The 23911-nt window shown below is 37.8% G+C and overlaps 1 protein-coding gene across 11 annotated transcripts in view; it reads right to left on the reverse strand.

Moving 5' to 3' along the window:
* szt2 (SZT2 subunit of KICSTOR complex) overlaps positions 1-23911 on the reverse strand; it is a 165600-nt gene that overhangs the window by 22224 nt on the left and 119465 nt on the right. For 9 of the 11 annotated variants that reach the window (XM_081606674.1, XM_081606677.1, XM_081606670.1 and 6 more), the window contains 10 exons: positions 23764-23811; positions 23026-23147; positions 22499-22684; positions 9955-10210; positions 9785-9864; positions 9045-9167; positions 3036-3238; positions 2776-2872; positions 2118-2198; positions 1780-1854 (listed from right to left, as the gene is read on the reverse strand). In XM_081606674.1, the coding sequence (XP_081462800.1) occupies positions 1780-1854; positions 2118-2198; positions 2776-2872; positions 3036-3238; positions 9045-9167; positions 9785-9864; positions 9955-10210; positions 22499-22684; positions 23026-23147; positions 23764-23811 (1271 nt within the window). The remainder of the gene's footprint in view (positions 1-1779; positions 1855-2117; positions 2199-2775; positions 2873-3035; positions 3239-9044; positions 9168-9784; positions 9865-9954; positions 10211-22498; positions 22685-23025; positions 23148-23763; positions 23812-23911) is intronic. The other 2 variants (XM_081606672.1, XM_081606675.1) reach the window with 2 other exon arrangements.

A 23911-nucleotide genomic window follows, 5' to 3' on the forward strand; every position in this document is an offset into this window, starting at 1 on the left:
GAAAAAACAAACTGCCTGAAAATACAGGGACCTGGAGGGAGGCTTGATGGTGTGTTTTAGTTTTTTTTGGACATCTGGCTCCACCAGAATTCTCACAGAATCGCACAGTTCATGAAAAGTTGTTTGTAATTCAAACATGTTTCATCCTCAGCTCTTACGTAAAATCGGCAACTACTATTTCCCCAAAAGGCCGCATGCATAGCCGCTCTCAAACATAAGGGACTTGTTGCTCCAATGCCTGAATAAGATGCTGATGACTGATAATTCAGCACCGTGGCTGAATTATGAATATATCTCATGTAACTGTTTACATCCATCGCTGCCATAATTTATAATGACTTATCGTGTAAACAATAAGTCTTTAAAATGATTTTTATTTAATTTCTTATTTAATGGAAACACTGTAATTGCAAAGCTGTGTTTTTTTGACATTAGTAGAATGTAAGCAAAGATTTGTGCACATTTGTAATGAGAATGCAGTTCCAGTAAAACAGTACGGTGGCCGACAGGTGCAAACGCGCAGCAACAGAGAAATGATGCAAACAAAAAAGACTACAGCCACTAATGCACTGCCTTGCTGCAAGGCAGTGCATTAGCACTAGCCTTTTACCTAAAGTTAGCTAGTAGCTAATTTTCTAATTAGACATGTTTAGTATACTGAATGGAGCAAGTAAAATTAAAACCACATGGTCGTGTTGCTTCACATGCTACTGCCAGCATTTAGGCTAACATTAGCATATTGGCTAATTTTAGCATATGCATTAATTTTAACATAATGAATGGTACAAGTACAGCTTATTCAACATGCTTCTGCCTCTCCACAGGTTATTGACTACAATTTAGCTGAGCTTATCATTAATGATTATTTTAAGCATCAGAACGCTGGATTCCAACCGACGGGCACACTTTGACATGCCCCGTAAAATTTCTGCAGGAATTTTTTAGTTTCTGTATTATTCTTCACCTTTTGTAATAAAGGTTGTTCCATAGTAAAAACGGAATCTGTCTGATTCTAAAATATATTATTCATTTTCAAATACTCTCCAGATCTCAGGTAGTAAGACATTACAGTTAAATAAAACTATTATGTTTGAAGGCTTAACTTTAATCAGTCAAACCCATTTGCTCAAGAATAAATTAAATACTTTAGTGAACCAAAAGATGTTACTACTACCTGACTTAATATCTGTGTTCCACATCCACTCATAGGGGAAAACTAGCGGGAGTTTTTATAACGATTTGCCGGGAGACGTGCGTTCTCTCTCGGTGTACCGAACCTGGAGCTGACAGCAGGCGAGGGGAGCTGGATGAGCAGACATCTCCGAAAACGTCGGAGCAATATTGGAATTAGATGATTTATTAATGAACCGAGCAGATATTTCAGATCTATACATCTACATTCTCGCCTAAAGACTTTGTAAAAATCATTTTGTGTAATTTTAAGTGTAATACAGCAAAACTTATTTTGTCGCCATTGCTGCTTTTCTGAACACCCGCTTTAAAGGATGCAGACCCTAAATTTGGACACAGCTGTTTTTTGTCAGACTCCCCCTAGTGGTCTGGAGCACTTCTGTTTTCAGCACTTTTTGGTTGCATCTCTCTTTTTGTTTGCTGCATTTTATTTGTGGTTGTAGTCTTTTTTCTTTGTGTCTCTTTTGTTTGCTGCAATAGTTTTTTGTTTGCATCTTTTCTCTGTTGCTGCGCGTTTGCACCTGTCGGCCACCGTAAAACAGGCTGGGAATGACTGCTTTCTGCTATGTGGTGAGAAGTGATATTTACCTGGGAGTTGACTGTTTGGCCCATGGGGATGCGGGAACACTCCAGTGCATACTGTTTTACACAAAAGTAACACCCCTGGGAGAATAACAGTATAGCACAAGGTTGTGATTAGCAAAATGTTTGAATGGAGAATAGAGTCCCAGTACAGGGAGAACATTCAGGTGGATACTGAACTCATCTAGAAGTCTGCAACATGAAAAATGCTTAAAGATTATAGTTAAATTGATTATGCAACGCTGTATTGTTTTGCAAATTTTAGCTTTGTGAGACAATATTTCTATTCTAATGACTGAATTATTAAATTATTAAACAAAAAGGACTGATAATCAATGACTCACCTGAAAAGCCAGTTCCATCAACACGATCCCACCCGGCAGCGCTCTCTGGAGGTGATAGGAAGTCGTGCCAGATCCTGAAGTCTGCAAATTAGATTCCGGAAACAGTCTTACATTCTCTACCAGAATATATTTCCATGATATGCATGTGCTTAATTCAGAATTGTTGACTTTTTAAAGTACCCTGGTGTTAATACATCAATTACCTGTCTCTTAAATTTCCCCAGTGTATCATAAGTCACCAGCATTTACTTTACTACCACCACCAGCAGGCAAAGCAGGTGAAGTGTCTTCTTCATAAAACACAACTAAGGAGGCGGCCGATTGTGGGATGAACTCTTAGAACTGTTGCCATCATCGTGCAGAAAGCTGTGGGTTCAATTCCATGTGATCCTGGAAAAGTTATTTAAAGGCCTTTTCTCTCCCCAATGAACTTTTTTAATATTCTGTGTATGTCGTTTTGTGGCATAATTTTCCATATATCGAAAGGAAAAGCTTTTTTATCTCACCATATAAAGAGATAGTATATTTTTGAGGAACTTCAAAAAAATTGGCAGTTGTTAGTGAGATTGCAGCAGCACACAGGAATAAACCTTAATTTCTAAGTTAGTTTCCAATGTATGTGTTTGTTTACAAACAAGTTTTGCATTTGCCAATTAACCTTAGGGTTGTCTTCACTCTTCTGCTTGACATAAGAAAAGGACATCCTTCCTTCCAACGACACGGAGCTCAGCATGGCAGCACGGGCTCTGGCAATACTTTCAGAGAGATGAGAGATTAGTGGGCAGAGCACAAAGGTTGGAAACCTGTGTTTACATTGAAAGTGGGCGATGCTTTTTAACCAATAAGATTAGTTGGTCAAAGGTTGCCAGAAGCCATTAAAAGGGGAACCTAGAAGAACCTATTCTTGCAATCACACACCTGCGAGCGGGGGATGGAGGCCGGACCTGGACTAGAATGAAGCCCATGCTCTGCAGGTACTGGATGTACTGCTGAAGGAAGTTGTTAGAAATCTCAAGCAGCCATGGCTCCTCTTTTATTCGGCTTGGAAGCATGTCGGCTGAATCAGTGCTGTAGCTTCGGTCTCGACCTGACGATGTGGAGTCACTGGAGCGATGCCTTTTCTGGAAATATGTTGATAAAATAAATGGGGTCCACAGACTTTGGTAAAAAATAATAGCCATTATTGCTGCAGAACTTCTGAACACAAAAGAAAAACTGCAACAAGTTCTGGCACTTAAAAGTTTCAAGTGCCAGAACTATGGTGAGAAAATGGTGTGTATGTAATACTGGACTTGTAATTAGTGTAAGCCTGTTTGTGTGTAACATTGGATAGTTGTATGAGTGAAACATGATTTATAAACTGTAAAAAAACATTTTGTACACAACTTTGAATACTTGGAAATACATGGTCAAATGCACACACAAATGTTAAGAATGTACGGATATAAAAAGTACACACACAGCTACAATTTCCACAAATAAATAGTGAAATACAGATTCTTTAACTTTACCCTCAAATTGTTAAATAAGTACGCAGGAGTTGCCTGATACACACAGACAAAACTGCATTTATGCACAAATCAGTTTACAAGTGGATGAGAGTTTGAGACTGATTTCAGACGTCCAACAGCCTCTGATTAGTGTGTAAGTGCTGCGTTTGTTTCAGTGCTGGTGGAAAGCTGGGTCATCAGATTTTTGCTCAGAGTCTAGTGTTTTTATCCTCTGAACGTTTGTCACTGTACTTGTGTCGAAGTGGCAAAGACATTATTTGTGTGGGAAATGGAATACCTCAGCACTCCATTTCAATACTCCAAAATTGTTTATAGAGATATTACGCTGTACAGATGTTTTTAAAATGACCACTAAGTGGTGGACATTTTCATTGGCAGGGAAAAACAGGTAGTCAAACCAAGAGGCAAGACAGAGCATCCCTGCGGTCTTTCCTCAGAAATAAATAGTATTAAACCTGCATGATTTGTTTTCTGATTCTAGTAATGTCTAATAATGTCTAGGTGAGCTATGCTACTTTAGCTGTTGGTAGCCCTGTCCTTGTATTTTGAGTGTCACACTTCAGCACAATTTAAGAAAGTATTTTCAATCCATGAAAATGATCTCTAACCATTTATAGAGATTATATAACTTTTTTTTAATCTAGTTACTTCTCAATTATTTCTTCTGTTCTCAAAGTAAATTTGCAACCTTGATATTACAAAGAACGTGTGTTCTGGGCAGTGGGGGAGCCAGAGGAGGGCTCGGGGGGGCCAGTGCCCCCCCTGACATTTGATTGGCCCCCCCTGATGATTGACATATAACGGCACCAGGTTATTCCTGTACATTATTTGGAATCATTCTAAGTCAACCTAATATCTAAAAAAGAAAAACAATAAATATATGAAAAGAAAATTTATAAAACTTTATATAAATCCATGTGATGACATAATTAAATAGATTTTTATCAGGCGCGATACCAGCCTCCTTTATACTCATAAAAACAAGCTGATATTCTTTTCCTGGGTGTTTCAGTTGTGCTGCGTTGTGGTGCAACTCAAAGGCTAAAGCACTTCATACCTGGTGGTGATGGTAAAACACCAATAAGTTATTTATTGATCCTCCGCAAAAAAGAGAAAAAACCAAAGAGGGCCGACAATGTTCTAGTTTGGAGCAGAGGTGGCGCTAGAGTTTTTTTGTTGTCCGTCAAAGAAAAAAATCATTTTATTTCCAATTTGTAGTCATCAAGCGAAACATTTAGTATTTCTCTGCGAGATCGTTTTTTAAATCAGGTAACATTTCACGAAATTATGTGATTAGAAGACGGCAGAACTCTGATCGTTTCCTGATCCCTCAGCGGGAGAAAAACCAGCAGAAGCGGATCAGCTGCTGGACACTCCAAAGTCTCTGGTCCGTTAAAGCGTCCAGATCAGAGATGATTCTCTGACAGATATTGTTCTTAGTATGATTAATAATGAGCTTCACGATGTTCTCTGTGCGTAAAGTTGAAACTGTCTGAGCACCAAGTGGTCAGCTGATCACAGTCTGGACAGAAACCAGCGAACTGCTCTCTGTTCTTATCAAGACGAGGGTGAAGAGGGAATCTGACATATTAACTCAGTTAAGTTTTTACTGGTTTTGTTTTTAAAACACCATTAATGTAAGCAGTAACTATATATTGTATATTTGGCGTTTGTCATCTCATGTGTGATTAATTTGAGCGTAACGGTGGAGCATTTATGCGCATTAATTGCCCAGCGCTCTGCGCTTGTTTCTGCCTAACAAATTTGTACTTTAATTTATTTCCTCTCTCAACAGTCAGCTGTTATTCCTCTACTTAAACTACAATAAGTAGATCATAACATTCTCTTTAGGTTTTCTCTGTGTGCTGCAAACTCATTAAATGTAAACTCATTAGAACCCTGAACCACCATCAGGCAAATAGTTCTGGTCCGACCCGAAATATTGTTACTTGTCAAATGACCTGTCCAACCAGAGCTTCCTAACCAAGGTGTCCATAACTCTTCAACACGCTGTCAGCTCCCGGTCAGAAAGACGCATTTAGTTCAGTGTCTATGAGATGATATTCAGAAAGGATCTTTTATTTGATTGATTTTAGTTTCCTCTGTGATGAACTCTTTGCATAAAGTCTATCATGTCTCTATGCGCCAGTCAAAGGTGTTAATTATAACATGTCAAATGACAGAGGGGCTTAAAAAATAACCAAATATTCAGTTTGGTTATTTTTTAAAATTATATATATATACACACACACATTTAAAATTTTGCACCCCCAGAGGTAGTCCTGGCCCCCCTTTTGCCCCCCCAACTTTAAAAGTCTAGCTCCGCCACTGGTTCTGGGGTTCTTACCAGTATCTTTAATCCGTTCCCCACCCAGTGCTCTGTTCCACCATGCTTAAAGCCCTTCACCATCATCCCTCATGCCAAAAAGTCACATCATTAGCAGTCTCAATGACTAATGATCAGTGGAACTAACCTGCATCATCATGAAGTGCTTTGAGTCTTCTGCCAGGACGGTAAAATTCCTGGTCCGGAGTCACATCATTTCATGCCTGCCACCCACACTCAACCCCCCAGCTTGCCTACAGAACCCTGTCTGGTACACCGCGACAACCTCCATTTGAACACCTCCAAGTGAAAGGAACTGACTGCCGACTTTATGAGATGTAAAACAGACATTCGACCCGTTATTATAAATGGGAACAGGGTGGAGATGGTGCCATATGTCAGGTTCCTGGGCATCTTCATCAGTGAAGATCAAACTTGGAATGCTAACTCCACTTCAGTCCTGAAGAGGGCAGAGCAGAGACTGAGGATTCTCAGTAAGAATAACCTGAGAACTGAGCTCTTGGTGTCCTTCTATCCCTGATCTGTGGAGTTGCTGTTGAGCAACGTGGTTGCAGTCCAACAGCTGCACTGTGACAAGCAGCAGCAGCTCCAGAGGGATATTAACACCACCCAGAGACTGATTGGCTGCCCTCTTCCATCTCTGGAGGAGATCTACAGGACCTGCTGCCTCTGCAGCGTTATCATGGGCCCCTTACAACCTGACCTCCACCTCTTCAAATTCTTACCCTTATTTAGGCTTTTTAGGGCAATAAAGACAAGAACAGACAGACAAAAAGAAACAAAAGTTTCTACGCAAGAGCTGTTGTTACTATGAACACTGCAAATTCACCCAAACCCTGATCATCATTTTCTTTACATCTCTGCTGTTTCTGTTTGTTTCTACTATATATTTGTAAAATATTTATTAAAATATACTTGTTTATTTATTTGCACTGCATTCGAGAATTGCTATTTTTAAATTTTGTTGCGCTTTAGCAATTCTAATTAAGGAATTACAATTATTCTAACTGTAATTGTAATTCTATTTTACTTATACTTGTTTGCATTTAAGGCCCTGTTTACACAACAACAATTTCTGGAGAAAATGGAAGTACATTTACGTGAAAATAGCGAATGTTTTCTCTGATGACGGCACAGTTTGAGAACAGGTTTTAGAGTGAAATGGTTCTAAAACGTTCCGGTGTCCGTTGTCTTGTAAGCAGAATACATGGATCTTTTCTGTCAGGGAATCCCCAGCTCATGCATAGTATGACGCTAAATATAACTGATTCCTACAATCCACAGAAGAAGAAACTACAGACAATGCTGGTGTTACAACGACTGATGTTTCCCAATCAGGTACGATTCCCCCCAGCATCTCCTCACCGCTCCACACCACCCAGGCAGCAAAATACGCTCATGCTTGTTTAGCGCTCTTATCTAGAAAACTACAGACACAGTGAAAGCTCAAAGAATGTGTTTCGGCGAAGATGTCCCACTCCTTCACTTTCTTGCAAATGCACTCTCATCAGACACACACATGTTTTTTTTATGAATCCGCACTTGGTTTCTATGAACCTAGCACCAACTGGTGGCGTGGCGAGGGCATTACACCTTTTTGATGTGTACAGTTACTGTGTGAACAAAGATTGTAATTAGAACGTCTTCATGTAAATGTGTTAATAGAAATGGAAAAAAATAAAAAATAAATCGGTAACACTGATTTGATGGGGTGTGCATAGGACTGACATGACACTGTCATAAACATCACATAACACCTGTCATGAACATAAAGAAGTCTTTATGAATGTCTATGACAGTTATCATGAAGTGTCATTCAGTAAATAATGACACTTTTAATGCAAAGTTGCTTTAAAAATAGCATTGAAAGTCCATTAAAATGCCAACTTTGCATTAAATTGTCATTATTTACAAAATCATGCAAAGTTGGCACTTTCAATGGACTTTCAATGCAACTTTTAGAGCAACTTTGCATTAAAAGTGACATTATTAACCAAATGATACTTCATGACAACAGTCATAGACATTCATAAAGACTTCTTTATGTTCATGACAGGTGTTATGTCATGTTTATGACAGTGTCATGTCAGTCCTATGCACATCCCTTCAAATAAAGTGCTACCAAAAAATCTATATTTGTTGGATCATTATCATGTAAACAGGACCTAACTTGTGAAGCATTTGTGCAATTTGAGCCTATTCTATAAAGGTTGAATACACAATGCAGCCTGAAGTGACTCAATTCCGATTTTTTTGACATATTGCGACCTGCATCTGATCTTTTACAGTCTGCACAACAAAGGTTGGATTCTTTTCGAATGCGACCCAGGCCACTAGGATACCAGATACGTATCAGATTCAAATGTGACTTAACGTCCAGGTTGCATCCAACCGACTTACGTCATTGATACTTAACAAATGTCACTATTCTGTGTCCCGACATGCCCAAGCGGGAAGAAAAACAACCATGGTGGACTGTAATAAGTACCAAGTTGTTTATGTGATTTCTCTGGTCAGATAATAACTTCAAAATCGTAAGATACGTTGCTCCACCATTAGCATCCACGCTTCCTTCCGCAAACACTGAGCGCTACTTTTTTATGGCAGTTGGCAAAACACTGAGAATGCTCTCTATGTGTGACATTATTGCGCCTTCTACTGCATATGCGGGACATTTTCAGGTTGTTTGCAGTTCACATTGGAGAACACATACAAGTCACATATATTTGGAAGTGTGAACGACACGGCAAAAAAATTCTATTTGACAAAAAAATCGGAATTGGTAGGAGGTTAGGAAATGGGCCAGATGTCCTCATTACTTGATTTTTAAACTTTAAACAAGATTTTTTAGAATTTTTTTCAGTAGCTCAAACTGATGTAAAACAAGAAACATTTAGTTTCATTTATGTCAGTTAGAAAAACGGTGATGTTTCTTAAATAAACAGTGCATGAAATACATAGTTTAAACAACTTGAAACTTGTTTTTTGGCAAAAGATATGATTTTTGTTTTGACCAGATGGTTCTCTTAACAATACATGTTTTAGAAAATCTTTACATAGAATACATGCCTTTACAATAGTCTGAGTTGGTTCCTCTTGAATTTGCTTACGGAAGCCGGGGTCAAAGAGAAGTGGGGTGGCACAGTAGTGGACAAGCCTTGATGACTGCTTCAGAGTCTCCAAATCTGTTCCCTGTAGGGACAGTTATTGCAGCAAAATATTATTGGAAGATTTGAAAAGAATGGGATCCATTGCAATTTCATGAACTTCAAAGATAAAAACCAGTCTAACAAGGTTCATTGATGTAATTCATAAAAGACAGAACAAGAACATATAATCAGATATATGCCTGATGGTCATGCCGTAGTCAATACCTTTGAGAATGTGACTAAATGTATGTGATACAATTTTAGCACAACTTCTGGCAGTAGAGTCTACTGTAAATCACTGAGCCAAGTTAGACTGCAGACTTCTTTAGGAAGTGCCTATGTTTGTGCCAAACAGAAATCAGGATCATTTTAGAAGTTATCTCTTCAAGTGTTACGGTGTCAGACACCAGCCTTTATAAGGAAAGTAAAACTTCATTCACGTTAAAGCAAGAAAAAGGGCTGCCAGGTGCTTCTTTTTTTGGGAGGTTCAGAAAAGGAAGGAGAAAAATCTTGGCTACTTAAATACTGCAGCCAACACTTCTCTCTCAGATGGGCCACAAACATGATCAGAACAACTATACATTTCTGAACTAGGTTATAACCAAATTAAAATTAATTATGTTGTGACAAATGGTTCCTGATCACAACTGGGATACTTACAGATATGGGCATGTTAGACTGTGCTGATCTCTGCTGCCAAGTGACAAACAAGTTTTCAATCTTCATCTGCTTCTCCATTTCTGCCAAGGAATACACAAAAATATGACCCGATTCATAGACGAAATAGCACTAGAAGCCCAAGATATTCTAATAGTTAGTGCTAAGATTACCTCTGCGCTCAGCTGTCTTCATCTCCAAAAGCTGGTTACTATGTCGAACCACTACATCTCCTTCTGTCAAGGGTCGGATGGTGCAGACATCCCTCAGAGCCTCATCGAAGGGAAGTAGCTCAGAGGGGAAATGGAGTGGAGCAAGACTTCGGCCTGAACCTCCTAGTCTCCCCTGCTCCTTGCTGGGCAAAGGGGCAACTGCACTACGAAGCAAGGCATCAGGCTCCATTGAAGGGCTAAGGAATGGGTTAGGATCCTGGAAGACATTGTTTGAACATAAGACTAATCTGAACTAAACGATCAAAATTTCTGTGCTCTATAAAAATTTGAAGCCTCTAAGAAACATTTGTGAAATGATAAAGACAGAGTCAAAGAAACCTGTTCATCATTTACCTACAAATGGGGTCGTGGCCTAGGTCTCAATATGGAGTAGCTCCGACTCAACTTCATCATTATTTCACCCTAAATAATCTTTTTATGGATTTAAAGCCAGATGAGTGCTGCCGCTGCTTGATTTCTGTAGTTTACCTCAGCGCAGATCGCGTGCGCCTCCTTTCTTTGAAACTGGACACAGACTGACCTGTATGGATATTTACATCAACCCCTGTGAGGAATTATGTTTCTTTCCAGAGTTTTTGACCAAGGTAAGAGTATAAAACCCACGCTAGAGTTAGCTCGGGTTGCGCAGCTCCATGTGAACTGCAGAAATAACTTGTAGTCGCGCTTTCGGAGCTATGCATTGAGGGAGCAGTGAGAATGATTTATATTTGTGAACAAAGAATTATGTGCAGCTTTTGTATCTCAACACGCTGCCCAGCGCCTGGCTCTGTCTGCTCTGCGCTGATAAAGTTTATGTCTGTGTTCCTGGTTGGCCGGAAGGTTAGTGGTTAACGAACCAGCGCTAACCTCATCATGCTGGTTCAGTCCAGTGATAAGCTATGTTTTCCTGTAACATATAATTACCCAGTAATATTTTTTACATTTCCTGTCAACTTAACATCTTATAATACAAAAACCTGTTGGATCGCCAGTGGACCGTCTCAGGGACCTGACCACCAGGCTTAGCAGGCTTTCTGGGGGAAACCCTGAAAATGTTTTTAATGTAGTGCTGGATTGGGTTGGCCCTAATATAATTATTGGAGGGGACTTAAACCTAACCCTGGACCCAGTCTTAGATAGAGAATGCTCCGAGTCTAATTTATTTGAGAGTGATGAGTCCCTTAAAAATGTATTACAATCCCACAACTTGGTTGACATTTGGAGACTGTTATATCCTACTGGGAGAGATTATTTATACTTTTCCGCAGTACATAAGTCCTACTCTAGGATGGATTACTTTTTGTTGGATTCTGGATTGCAAGCATCTGTGTCAAGCTGCAAACATCATAATATTTACATATCAGATTACCCTCCTGTGTCGCTGAATCTTAAATTGAATTATAAAAAGCATTAGTGGAACTGGCGTTTAAATAACACTGTTGAAAGATAAGGAATTTTGCTCTTATATTTCAAATGAAATGAAGTAATTCCTGAGCTCTAATGACAAGGGGGATTCAATGCTCTGGGAAGCAATGAAGGCTGTTATAAAGGTATGTATAATTTTGTTTCAGGCAGCAAAAAGCAGAGAATCCAAGATGAGGTTAGATGACGGATGACCCACTGACTAGCTTACATAACTCATAAATTAAAGCAGTGTCCAGATACATTAAATAAATTAACAGCTCTATGATATGAATTTAATTCTAATATGTCAAGAAATGTTTCTAAATTACTGGTACAAATCAGTATGAGTTTGGTGACAAACCCCATAAGCTATTAGCCTGGCAACTTAAACAATACAGGCCTCTAGAGCTGCACATTGTATTAAGCTTGCAGACGGGACTTTACTCACAGATCCAGATAAAATAAACGACTGCTTAGCAGGCATTTATGCTAATGTTTATCAGTCACAGGGGAAATTGGACATTGAAAATATGGAACGATTTTTTGAAATTTTGATTCTGCCGAGACTACCATCAGATTCGGTGGAAGCATTGGAAGCCAGCATAACTTTACAGGAAATTGAATCTGTTACCTCTACCCTTCCCAACAACAAAGCGTCTGGTCATGACATCTTCAGTGTCGAGTTCTTTAAAGTATTCAGTCTCAAATTATCAATTCTACTTTTGCGTATGTTAAGTAAGCAAGAGTCAAGACTGCCTCTCACTTTATACACAGCCAATATTTCGTTCATTCCTAAACCTGCCCGAAATCCAGAAGTTATCACCCAATTTCATCGTTGCCTTGAGAAACTAAAATCCTTGGGAAAGTTTTAGACAATAGACTCAAATCATACATAATCATCCTCCCAGATCAGACTGGCTTGATGCCAGTTGGGCATATGTTTTTTAATCTGCATTGTCTTTTCAATATATTATATTCAAATCATTCAGATGTGCATTTGATCAAATAGAATGGCCTTATATGATGTATGTTCTCAAAAAATGTGGTTTTGGACCCCTGTTTACAAAATGGATTGAAATAATTTATTTGCACCAAACTGCTTCTGTCATTACTAATCAGAGCATCTCCTGTCAATTTGCTATTCATCGGGTGACAAGTCAGAACTGCTCCCTCTCCTCATTTCTCTTCTCGTTCATTATTGAACCTCTGGCTGCCAGCATTAGGCAAAATCCCCTAATATCTCCTGTCAAAATGTTGAGTCGTAAGCATCATGTTTTGCTGTATGCTGACAATATACTTCTATGTCTCTAACCCACAGGCATCACTGTCTCCTCTTTTGACAACGATCAACAATTTTGGCAGCTTCTCAGGTTTCTCTATTAATTGAGACAAGAGTGAACTAATGCCCCTTACTACAAGGGCTGATCCGGTGTATTTGAGGTCCACACCATTTAAGATAGCTTATGATTCCTTGACATATTTGGGCATGGTGGTAACAAAAAAACTGAACTGGCAGAGCAAAATTCTACAACTTAAGCAGAATATTGATTTCTGGAGGAAATCTCCCACTATCCATGTCTGGTAGGATCAATGCCATTAAAATGGTTGCGTTACCACGATTACGTCATTGTATCCTACTTCAGACAATTAAATTCTACTATTATTCCCTTTATTTGGGGCTATGAAAGTGTCAGATTCTCCAAAAAACACTTGTGTGAACTGGGGATGTAGGGTGGGTTCTCCGTACCAGATTTCAAACAATATTACTGGGCTTCCCATTTATCCTGGCGTGGTGGAAGAAGGGCCCAGTCTCATCTGATGGGTCCTGTCCTGCCTGGTTATCTTTGGAACGTCTGAATTGTTGTAATACATCCCAGACTGCCCTCCTTAACAGTCCCATTAAAGTCAGTAAATTACTTTATACTAATAATTTTGTCATTGGCAATACTATCAGAATCTGGAAGCAGATACAACATTTTTTAAAAGCTCCGGAAGTTTATTTTGATACTCCTGTTTGTGAAAATCCAGGTCTCAGCGATGCTGTCTTGCGTATGTGGAGAATAGTGTGATAGGTGACTTATATATAAGTGAAACTTTTGCTTCTTTTGCTCACAATGTTCTGAATATAATCTTCCCCTGTCAAGTATTTTCGGTTATCTACACGTCCGAGACTAGGATAGGAAAAATGTACCAGATTTTGAAGCTTTTAAAAAAAGCATGAAACCCTGGAGGCAATAAATAAATTTGTCATGTTGGCTTGACTGTGCAACTGTTGTTTAATGATGTACCAATTTTGTGCAGGTAAGGAATGGGTGGGAATATGACCTGTTATGTCAATGTATGTCAAAATAAAAAAATGTTAAAAAAAATAAAAATACCTACAAATATAAATATTAACTTGTGGATTTAAGAGAAAAGAACCACCAGTTTCCCAGCGGCAATACAATATGTGCATTGCCTGTGTGTGTGTGTGTGTGTGTGTGTGTGTGTGTGTGTGTGTATGTATATATGCATACATATATTTACATGCCCCTATAGGGGCCCCCAAGTGATTCCTCAATTTCTGCTAATAATGTGGATTGCTGCAAGCAGCAGTCAGACAATTATATCATTTGCACACCAGCTATAAACTTATTGTGTTGTTTACGTTATATCCTACAGAGGGATCATCAGTTGATGTCACGATGCGTAAGCAGCCACTCTACTTCTACTGCGCAAGTCGCGTTCAGAACGCAGGCAAGAATACATTATTCTAACTATTGAAACTATTTACAGTTAGGCTAATAAAATAATTTACAACTCACAGCCAGCACAGATTACCTTTCATCTCACACACAAAGATTTCCAGTGTCTGCTGTTGTTGGAGGTTTTGTTTTTAGCACAGCGTCTGTACCTCACACAGCATCCCGCTATAAACCAGCTGTATTTTTTATTTTTGAAGGCTTAGTTTATCACCAGTATTGATGAATGCAACTACATCTTCATTTTCCTTCAAATTGTGAAGAAATTATTGTATTTTATTTGTCTTATATGAATTCTGTGTTTGGTTTTTTAAATAAAAACTTACCTTTTAGGTTTACCTTATTCCGGTACCCTTTTTGCTCACTATGCATATTTTTGTCTTATTTAGAGGTACTCGACAAAGCTGATGATCTTACCATGAACAACTTGCATTAATATTTGCTATTAATATCCGATGATCGGGCCATTTTCTCTCTTTATTTAATCGACTTGCATTTAATGTGTATGGGTCTTACCTCCAGCTAACCAATCGTCTTTTTTGTAGAATTCTTAGACAGTTCTCGAAAATGACTCCCCCAAAATGAATTCCATGTATCTCAGGAACTACAAGATGTATTTGACTGGTTCAGGTATCAGAATAAAGGTAACATTCCAGAGAATACTCTAGAGGTCTAAAAATCAATATTTGTATTACTGAGTAACAGCAAATGCTTATGGCACACAGTGAAAAAAATACAAAATAAAAAATAAAAAATTCTAATAAAATGCATTACGTAATGTGGATTTTCCTTAAAAGCATCCATTGGAAACCCAGAACCTCTGACCACTTACTGGACCAAATTTCATTCCAAAAAAATTAAGCACAGACATTTTAAAAAGGAATTGGTTGATAAAATTCCAGGAAAACATTCCAAATGTGCCATTTTGGACATTTTGGCACCATGTATGTAATTACAAATTTATCTTTTTTTATTTATTTATTTTTCCCCCCCAACCTAAATTTTACTATATATATTATCCACTGTCCTCTTCTGCTCTTCCACGAGAGAGGCTTGACTGGCCCACCTGGTTATGTCTGAACATTTGCAGTTAACAATAGTCTATTGTCAACTTTCTCACTATACTTTGCAACATTTCTGACAAATGACATTGGTATTGGCCAAAATAAAAATCGGCAGATCAGTTTATTTAAAGATCTGTATACGGCAATCGGTCAGAAAACCACCTATTCCTGGTCTCACCTAGTATTTAATTTATACTAGGCGAGTCTTTCTCATCGGAGAACGTGGACCTGTACTGGGCTGATTTTGTGCTGTCAATATATATAAATTTTTTTCCAAGTTTTGGCTCTAGTGGCCTTTATTTGAAAGTGTTAGGACAGGAAAGTAGTAATGAGAGAGACAAGCAGCAAAGGTCACCAGGCCGGGATCTGAACCAGCGACAGCCGCATCGAGGACCAAGTCCTCCCCCCGTAGGTCGGGCCCAACCCCTGGCCACCACAGCACCCAGCGTTTAAATCAATTCAGCAGTGCTCCTGGAGAAGTTTACCATAACTTATAAGTTGATGTAAAAAATAATGTTTGTTTTTGCCACATACATTACCATGCTCAGCAGCAAACAACTGCAGCTTAGAGTAGGTCATTGATATATTAATGCAGTAGCCATGTAGCCTGATGTAAAAACATTTTGCTAGACAATGTCAAACATTGTGACATATTAATTAATGTTATGCTGTTTTGAAGCAAAAAAATAAATAATTCAGAAATTAATAGGGCCAACCACGATAATCAACTCATTTAAAGCTAAAATTCTAAACTTTTTAGATTTTGATTTACTTTGTGTTGCACTAAATGTTTTGCAGCTGTTGAGGAAAATGACTATTTTTAGTGTTTAACACAGTTTAAACCTTTTAGAACAAATTTCTTAATTTTGAACAGGTTTCTGTTAGTGATTTGAAACTAAAACTATTGCTGGGTAAGTATTGAAATAGATCTGCAGGAGAGTTTCTGCTCAGACCCCTGGGGTCTTATCATTAAAGACAGGAGGTCATAAATTAACATATGCAGGAAGGTGGAGGACAGCATCACTTGAATTACTCTGAGAAGGGGAACTTTGGTCGGTTCACGTAACCAGGATGAGAAGTCTTCCAAAACTAACATCTGACATGGTGAAAAACTGAATATAACATAAAATGTTTTAAATCACTAACATTTAATTTGTAAGACATTTTTCTTAGTTATTAATAACATGCTTTGATTGAAAATTTTATTATCTAGTTCAGAATTAACTTAGTCAATGATGAATGTATTTGAAGTTGTATTATTTCTGACTATATTAGAATCAAATGAAAATGTTTTGTTTAGTATTAGAAAATACTGAGGTTTATGGTGAATGAATGTCTTAATTCTTATTTGTTTCTAATTCCTAATTAAAAACAGGAATTGTACTTCATTATTTTCTGTTAATATTATCTATTGCTTTGATTTGATATCAGGACTAAACTTTGGAGATGCTGAGTGCAGAAGAACAAATTGGGTTTCTGGAGAACTTTTCATTGAATTAAAATAAATACAGAATTAAAGGTTTGTTCCTGGCAGAGCAGAAGAGAAACCAGAATTTCACAGCTACCTGTGAGATTCATTCATCTGTTTCTCTTGGCCCAGATGGCTCTTGAATCATGGGAGGTCTGGAAACCATTCTATTTATTTTATTTAACACAAAGGAGCAGGATGTCTTTGATCCCGATAATAAAAAGGGAAGTTCTATGTTTCTCAGACACTCAAAAAATAGCTTCCAGTTGGTCAAGTAGAGATACGCCTTATTTGAATACATTAAGAGGAAAACACGCCTACAGGTATAAAAGTTTGTGCACAAGGGAAACAATTCAGAAAAAGCTGATTTTAGTTTTACTTCTGCACCAGCTCTTTCTCCAAGGACGTCCTTGATATTTTCTCTGTCTTCTTGTCTCAGGTAACAATGTTTGTATCTGTGTTTCTCCAGTTTCCTGTACTATCTTATATTTTCTTCTGATTGGATTAAATTCTGTAATTCTGTGACGTCAATGTTATGCTTCTGTCCCAACACGCGGCCGCGAGAGAACCCAGGATCAGAGGAAGAAGTCGAGCCTAAATTTAATCACATAAATATTTCTTCCTTAACACAGCAGAATTTAATAAGAGGACAGCCATCATGTTGACAGTGTTAAATTGAGAATTACAATCAAATGTTTATGGTGCAAATAGGCCTGTCACGATAACAAATTTTTCTGGACGATTAATTGTCTAAAAAATTATTGCGATAAACGATAATATTGTTTCAAGACCTTTTGACACTGATTTAATGGAAATGACTAATAATGCATGCAATTTCCTGATATATACACTTTATTTTCAAAAGAACACATAACACTGGAACTGATTAACTAAATAAACAAAACAACCAAAAACAAAAATAAAATGGATTCTCAGTCTCCATTAACAAAAAACGTACTTGAATAAAAACTAAACAACAAAGTCAAAGTGGAAATAAATACTGCATTCAACCAAAAGACTGCAGATTATGAAGTCTGTATGTATATTGTCTTTCAGTAATCACTAGATTTAAATAGAGAAAACGGGCACATCTGACTACCTAATGCAGTATTTCACACTACACGATTTTTTGCCCCCATTTTCTCCTTACGACAATCTTAAAACGTTGGCCGATCTAAGATTGTCTCTGGTGATTTCGTAATCGATCATCCTGCAGTGTGTGGTGTGTTACGGCAGATCGTCGTGGCCGCTCCGATCTAAATCAGGGGTTTTCCCCGACTGGGAGTTTAACGCTGAATGTGACAGGTAGCCAATCAGAAAGCGCGGATTCTCCTCCATGCTTTCTGAGGGGAAATTACGGAGTGGAATCCCAAACAGCTGACACGGCGCAACACAAAGTCCAGCGGACATTGGAGATGATATGTGGAAACAACATTAATATTTATTCAACATTTCGTGCAAAGAATATAGAAATGACAAGAGGAGGAGTTAGAGCCAAATTGCTACCTCAGTTGATAAACCTGGTAACTTTTCAGCTGTTCTTCGTTAACGTGACATAAATAGATAAATGATTTTCATTCAGTCAGGACTTTACGCTGAGCCACATGCATCACAGGTAGATTCTAGTAAAGCATTGATTGATGCCTGATTTTAAAATTAGTTAACTGGACTTGTAGCCATTATTTTGTGCCCATGTGGCTGGACACCACACGGCACGACGAACCCGATCGAACCGTCATAACTAGGATTTCTATCGGTAAATGTGTGTCTCAGGGTTTGAAAATGGGCCGACAACTCGTGTAATGTGAGCTGGACATTAGACTAAGGAAATGAGGAAGGGAAGGTCAGTGGAGAGCACCGGAGCTGAGCCTTTTTTCATTCAGTGTCATCAACAGAAAGAAAAAAGGCCGGAAGAGACGACAAAGAAGATAATTAAAATGAGGTCGATGGGTTTCATTTATTGTCTGATTAATTGATTTATCGTTTATCGCGACAGGCCTAGATGCAAACTTTTTTGACAAAGTTTGTTAAAGAACAATGCAAACAGCTAGCAATCAGAGGGAAAGTTATAGGAGTACATAAACTTTTTCAAGGGAGCACAGTTAATGATATAAATATGCATTTGCAATTATTTGGTACCAAGTATCATCCTGCACATAGTAAAGCCACGGACAGCCTGGCACCACCGTTATGTGGGGTTGATTCTAAAGGGAATGCTTGAGCACATTGTTCATGTGGAGCAACTCAAGCACAGATAACTGAATATGACAGAGCTGAGTGCACAATGGCCACAGGCCGTGGTGACAAACTGTGCACTGGTGCTTCCTCTGCTTTACATCACAAGCTTGACAGATGCAGCTCTGTTCAGGCAAATGTTCTGCTGCTCTAATTTTGTCTTCCATCTACAGTCACCAGTAATGACGTACTGAAGAGTAAAACTACTGGAGGGAAACTTTAACTTTTTTGAGTTTGTTTTGCTAGCGGGAGGCTAAGAGGACATTCATTTCATGTTCATTACGCTATCAAAAATGTGACTTTTGTAATCTTCATCTTTGGTCTGCTGTACAACAATCAAATTATTTTACACTAAACCGACTCACACTGCAGCTCAAATGTTACAAATTAGATTTTTTTTCATGATAACTAAGATAGATGAAGTTTGAGCCAAATATGTACAATTTCCCAGCATTTATTGTTGGGAAAAACAATATAGGTTTTTTACTGGTAGTGAAACAGGTACTAACAATCACATTTAAAGGTCAACCTATGAATGCTCCTCAGGATACTACAGCTGCATGATGAAACCTGCCTTATTCCACTTTTAAAGAGCCGATGCTTTCAGGACTCAGGGATTTTGGATTTGGTTATTTTTCCATCATGTTTCAGTTCATGTTACGTTAGCCCTTTATGGTCAATTTTAGTTTTATTATTTTGATGTAAATTATTTTTGGTTAGTATTGCCTTGGTTCTCGCTTTCCTTTCAGTTCCCTGGTAGTGCTTCTAATAGATATTTTGCTACCCTAGGTTCAGTTATTCTTATAAGTCTGAGTCTATGTATACCTTCCTCAGTAATTCTAGTTGGGTTATTTCACAAGTCTTTCTAGCTCACTCCTGTAGTGTTTCTAGTTTTTTTTTCTTATTTTGTTACTTTAGGTTTAGGTAGCCTTTTGGTCTGAATCTATGTCCATCTTTCTTTAGTGATTCTAGTTAGGTTATTTCTTTGTTTAGATCTTCTAGTTATTCTTTCTCTATGTTTCTAGTTCTTATTGTTTTTATCAGCCTTGTTTCTGTTTAGGTTTGTTTCTGTTTTTCCCTCATGTCTTTTTCTCTTCTAGTTCATTAGTGTTTCTTTAGTATTAGAAGTATTTTCAGCTCCCTGCTTCCTTCCTTGCCCTGCAACAGACTGGTGACCTGTCAAGGGCAACTCTGCCTCTCGCCCGAAACGTTAGCTGGAGATGCACCAGCAACCCTCCTGACCCACTAGGGACAATGGTGTACAGAAAATGGATGGATGGATGTTTCCTCCCTTTTGTTTTCCCCAGCAGTTCTTCTTAGCTTCCTTGCCAACTGCTGTCACCTGTAATCCCTCATCTCATCTAGTTAGGTCAATCGCTCCATTTACTACCTCCCAGTATTTATGCTCCTCCATCTCAGTAACAACTCGCCAGTCCGTCTCGTCACCTTCTTCATCTCTTCCCACGTCTTTAGTTTGGCTTTATTTTTGGATTTTGCTTCCCTGGACTCATATTTTTGTAAGTTTGATTCTGTATTTGTTTTTCATTAAATCTTTAAACGAAACTCCACCACGTCGCTCGCCTGCTACTTTTGGGTCCACACCTCAACCCCATCATGACAGATACTGCCCTTCCATGCTACTTTCAGCTGAACTAACATTCCGTTCTCCTCCACACATCCATCTCATATGCTGCTGAAACAACGCTATAATGATGAGCTCTGGGTTTTAGGGAGCTTTTTAAATATCACAATGTTGAAAACCTTTAAACTAGGGCTGCAACTAACAATTTATTAATTATTAGTTGTAGCTATTGATTCTATTGATTATTCTGACAAATAAAAAACTGGCACATTCTGCAGATTTTTCATTTAACCACTTAAGCTTGTTACAGAATTTTAGAAATTCTAAAAAAATTTAAAAAAAAATTCCTCTTTGAAATAAGAAAATAAACATCGTCTAAAATGAGAAAAAAAATGCATTTCTTTAGTGAATGCTTGATCATTTGTAGCAAAGGATGCGTCTCTAGCTAAAACAAATACTGACAACTAATCTGTTGATTGTGTCTTGGATTATAAAATGCAAAGCAAAAGGTGCTTAATAGGGTATTCATTTTTTTGACAGAATTTGAACTGAGTGAAGCAAAATTGCCACTTCGGAGTTCTGGGTAGAACGTATTTACAGACAAATAAGGTTTTTCATCTAAAATGCAAAATGTGTATATTTTTTGTACAGTTTTGGTTTAATTACTGACCTAAATGTGTTGTTCTTTCAGCAAATAGCCATATTTAGAGCATGTATGCACCAGTTAATTATTAATCGATTCCTTTTCTCTTGATCAGTATGTCTTTCCTGAGCTAAAATTATAACCCTTTTACTCTGTCAGAAGATGAATTACCATTCTGAAACATTACTTTATGATCCCCAAATTTACTTTGAAGTAAGGGAGGAAAATCCACGGCCACTTCACAAAGTTGGAAGATTTGATAAAAGTAGAGGGCGACTGGAGATTTTCATGAAGGCAAACACACGGAGTGTTGTCCAAAATGTATCAACTCACCTTTTTAATATATAGAATTCCTGTGACAAAACATTTGTCACAGGAAGGTGAAAGGTGAAAATATAAAACCAGCCATATGCTGTTGAGTGTATCTATGTGTGGTGTCTGTCCCTTTAAGAGATACAGCCCAACTATGTGTCATGTGACTTGAACCAGAAAGTCAGGCTGAGAGTCAGATTTCACCTGTTGTCCAGTCAATCCAGGGCTGCCTGCATACATCTTCCCTCTGACCACTGTGGTCAGAGGGAAGATCCTTATTTTCACAAAAATAAGGATCTTTCAAGTATTTATGAATATTTATTGCAAGTTTTGTACTACTTTTGTTAATTCATTATTAGACCAAGCTACTGAAATACATTAGTTAGTTAGTGCTTATATATATTGAAAATCATTACATATTATAGGCTTTTAGTTTGTGCAAAACAGTAAACTAAGAACAAGAAGCTAAATCATGTGGAATATTATTTCATTTATTTACATTAAGCGTATGTGTACATGCTTATAGAAAAAAAGCTTAATAAGTAATATATCATTTTTGTGTCTTAGTTTCACACTTCATTACTGTCAATAAGGCTGTGGACAAAAAAACAACTTTCCTCAGAGTCATGATATCAAGGCAGAATTTAGCTGACCGAGTTTAGCTGCATTTCCATTTAGTGAAGGCAGAACAAGGTATTTACTGTAGCTTGGATGAATGCTACTAGGACAGGTCCTTTTGTGATGAACAACAGCATTATATCAAAGATTAATGCCTTTTCTGGAATAATCTTTTTATCTGAAGTAATTTATAAAGTTGTCAGATCAAAAGTAAACAGAGTGCGAATGTTTAAAATGATTGTGAAAATGAGGACATTTTCACAATCTGTGTTTTTGTTAGGGAGTGGAATAAGTCTATCACACTTCTTAATATCTCATTTTCCCATAATATGATTACATTTTATCTTAAATTAGTAATAATTGCTGTAATAATGTTATATCAATAACAGTCAACGTGATTAGATCACTTCACTAATTTCATTGTTGAGTTTAACATACCAGCTTGGAGTCCAGTTCCTGAAGAGGTGGATCAGAGAAGCAATAGTGATGGAAGAGGCCCATCTTTTGGCTGAACAGGCAGTGAACAACATGAGCCCTCGCATTCTGCCATTTCACAAGGCGAACCAGGTCACGGTTCAGAGATGCACCCAGGTCCACAGACCAGTTATAACTGTACAGAGTCACCTACAAAACGTTGAGAACAGACATTTTGCATTTCCACTACAGAACATTGTTTCTCATTGTTTCTGTGTCTGCAGATATTGACCTTCTGTGGCCCAAGAACTGAATGTTGAGAAACTCTGTGTGTGTTTAGACAATCTAATGACAACTGTTGCTACATTGCATAGCTGGTACTTTAGTTATGAGTGGGGAAAACGCAAACATCTCATCCATATTCATAACATTACCACATTAAGTTAATGTCACAATACTGAAATAAACAATAGCTTTTAAGTTCCTAAATGTGTTTTCTTTATTTGGCCCCTGCAGCAGTCACATAATTATGGTTTCACATAAATGATGACCTTTTTCTCTGCGATGCTGATGAATAGGAATCTCTGTCGGGGAGCTTGTCCTGCTTCAGGATGGCCAGGAGTCATCAGATCGCTCTGCTCCAGAGCCTCAAACCGTTGGAAGCCCTTGTGAGCTGGTGAGTCAAAAGAGAAAATATGGAAAAATAGGACAGCAAAAACATTTCAAGTAACATATTACAATCCTCTGATAGGGGCTCTCAAATAAGTGTTTTATATTCTTATTCTTATATTGTCAACGATAGTCAACAGATGCTACAGTCAAATTACAGCAATAATGTGAATTTTATATATGTATATATACACAGTGCCTTGTGAAAGTATTTGGCCCCTTTGAACTTTTCAACCTTTAGCCACTTTTCAGGCTTCAAACATAAAGATCTAAAATTTTTATTATTTTGTGAAGAATCAACAATAAGTGGGACACAATTGTGAGGTGGAACAAAATGTCTTGGATATTTTAAACAATTTTAACAAATAAAAAACTGCAAAAAAAGCGGCAAAAGGTTGAACAGTTCAAGGGGGCCAAATACTTTTGCAAGGCACCATATGTGTGTGTGTATTATATATATATATTTCATGCCTCAAGCAAAAAGGTTCATTTGAAGACAGCTCATTTCTTGTTGAATTCTGAGATTATATGTTGTAACATTTATTAAAGAAAAAAAATAAAATAAAATAAAAATAAATGACCAGTATTATTGTTATTGCTAAGCTAAGAGCCAAACTTACGTGTGAACCTATTTAGCCCTGGGGAGCTTTCCTCATCTGAACTGTCTTCTGCAGCCAAACAGAGGTGGTACAAACAGCAAGGCAGGGTGGACAGTGAAACACAGCTCAACATATAATGATGGAAGCAAATGTTTGCAAATTAACACAC

This window comes from Poecilia reticulata, chromosome 4 (assembly GCF_904066995.2).
Source record: "Poecilia reticulata chromosome 4, P_reticulata-male-v2, whole genome shotgun sequence".
NCBI lineage: Eukaryota > Metazoa > Chordata > Actinopteri > Cyprinodontiformes > Poeciliidae > Poecilia > Poecilia reticulata.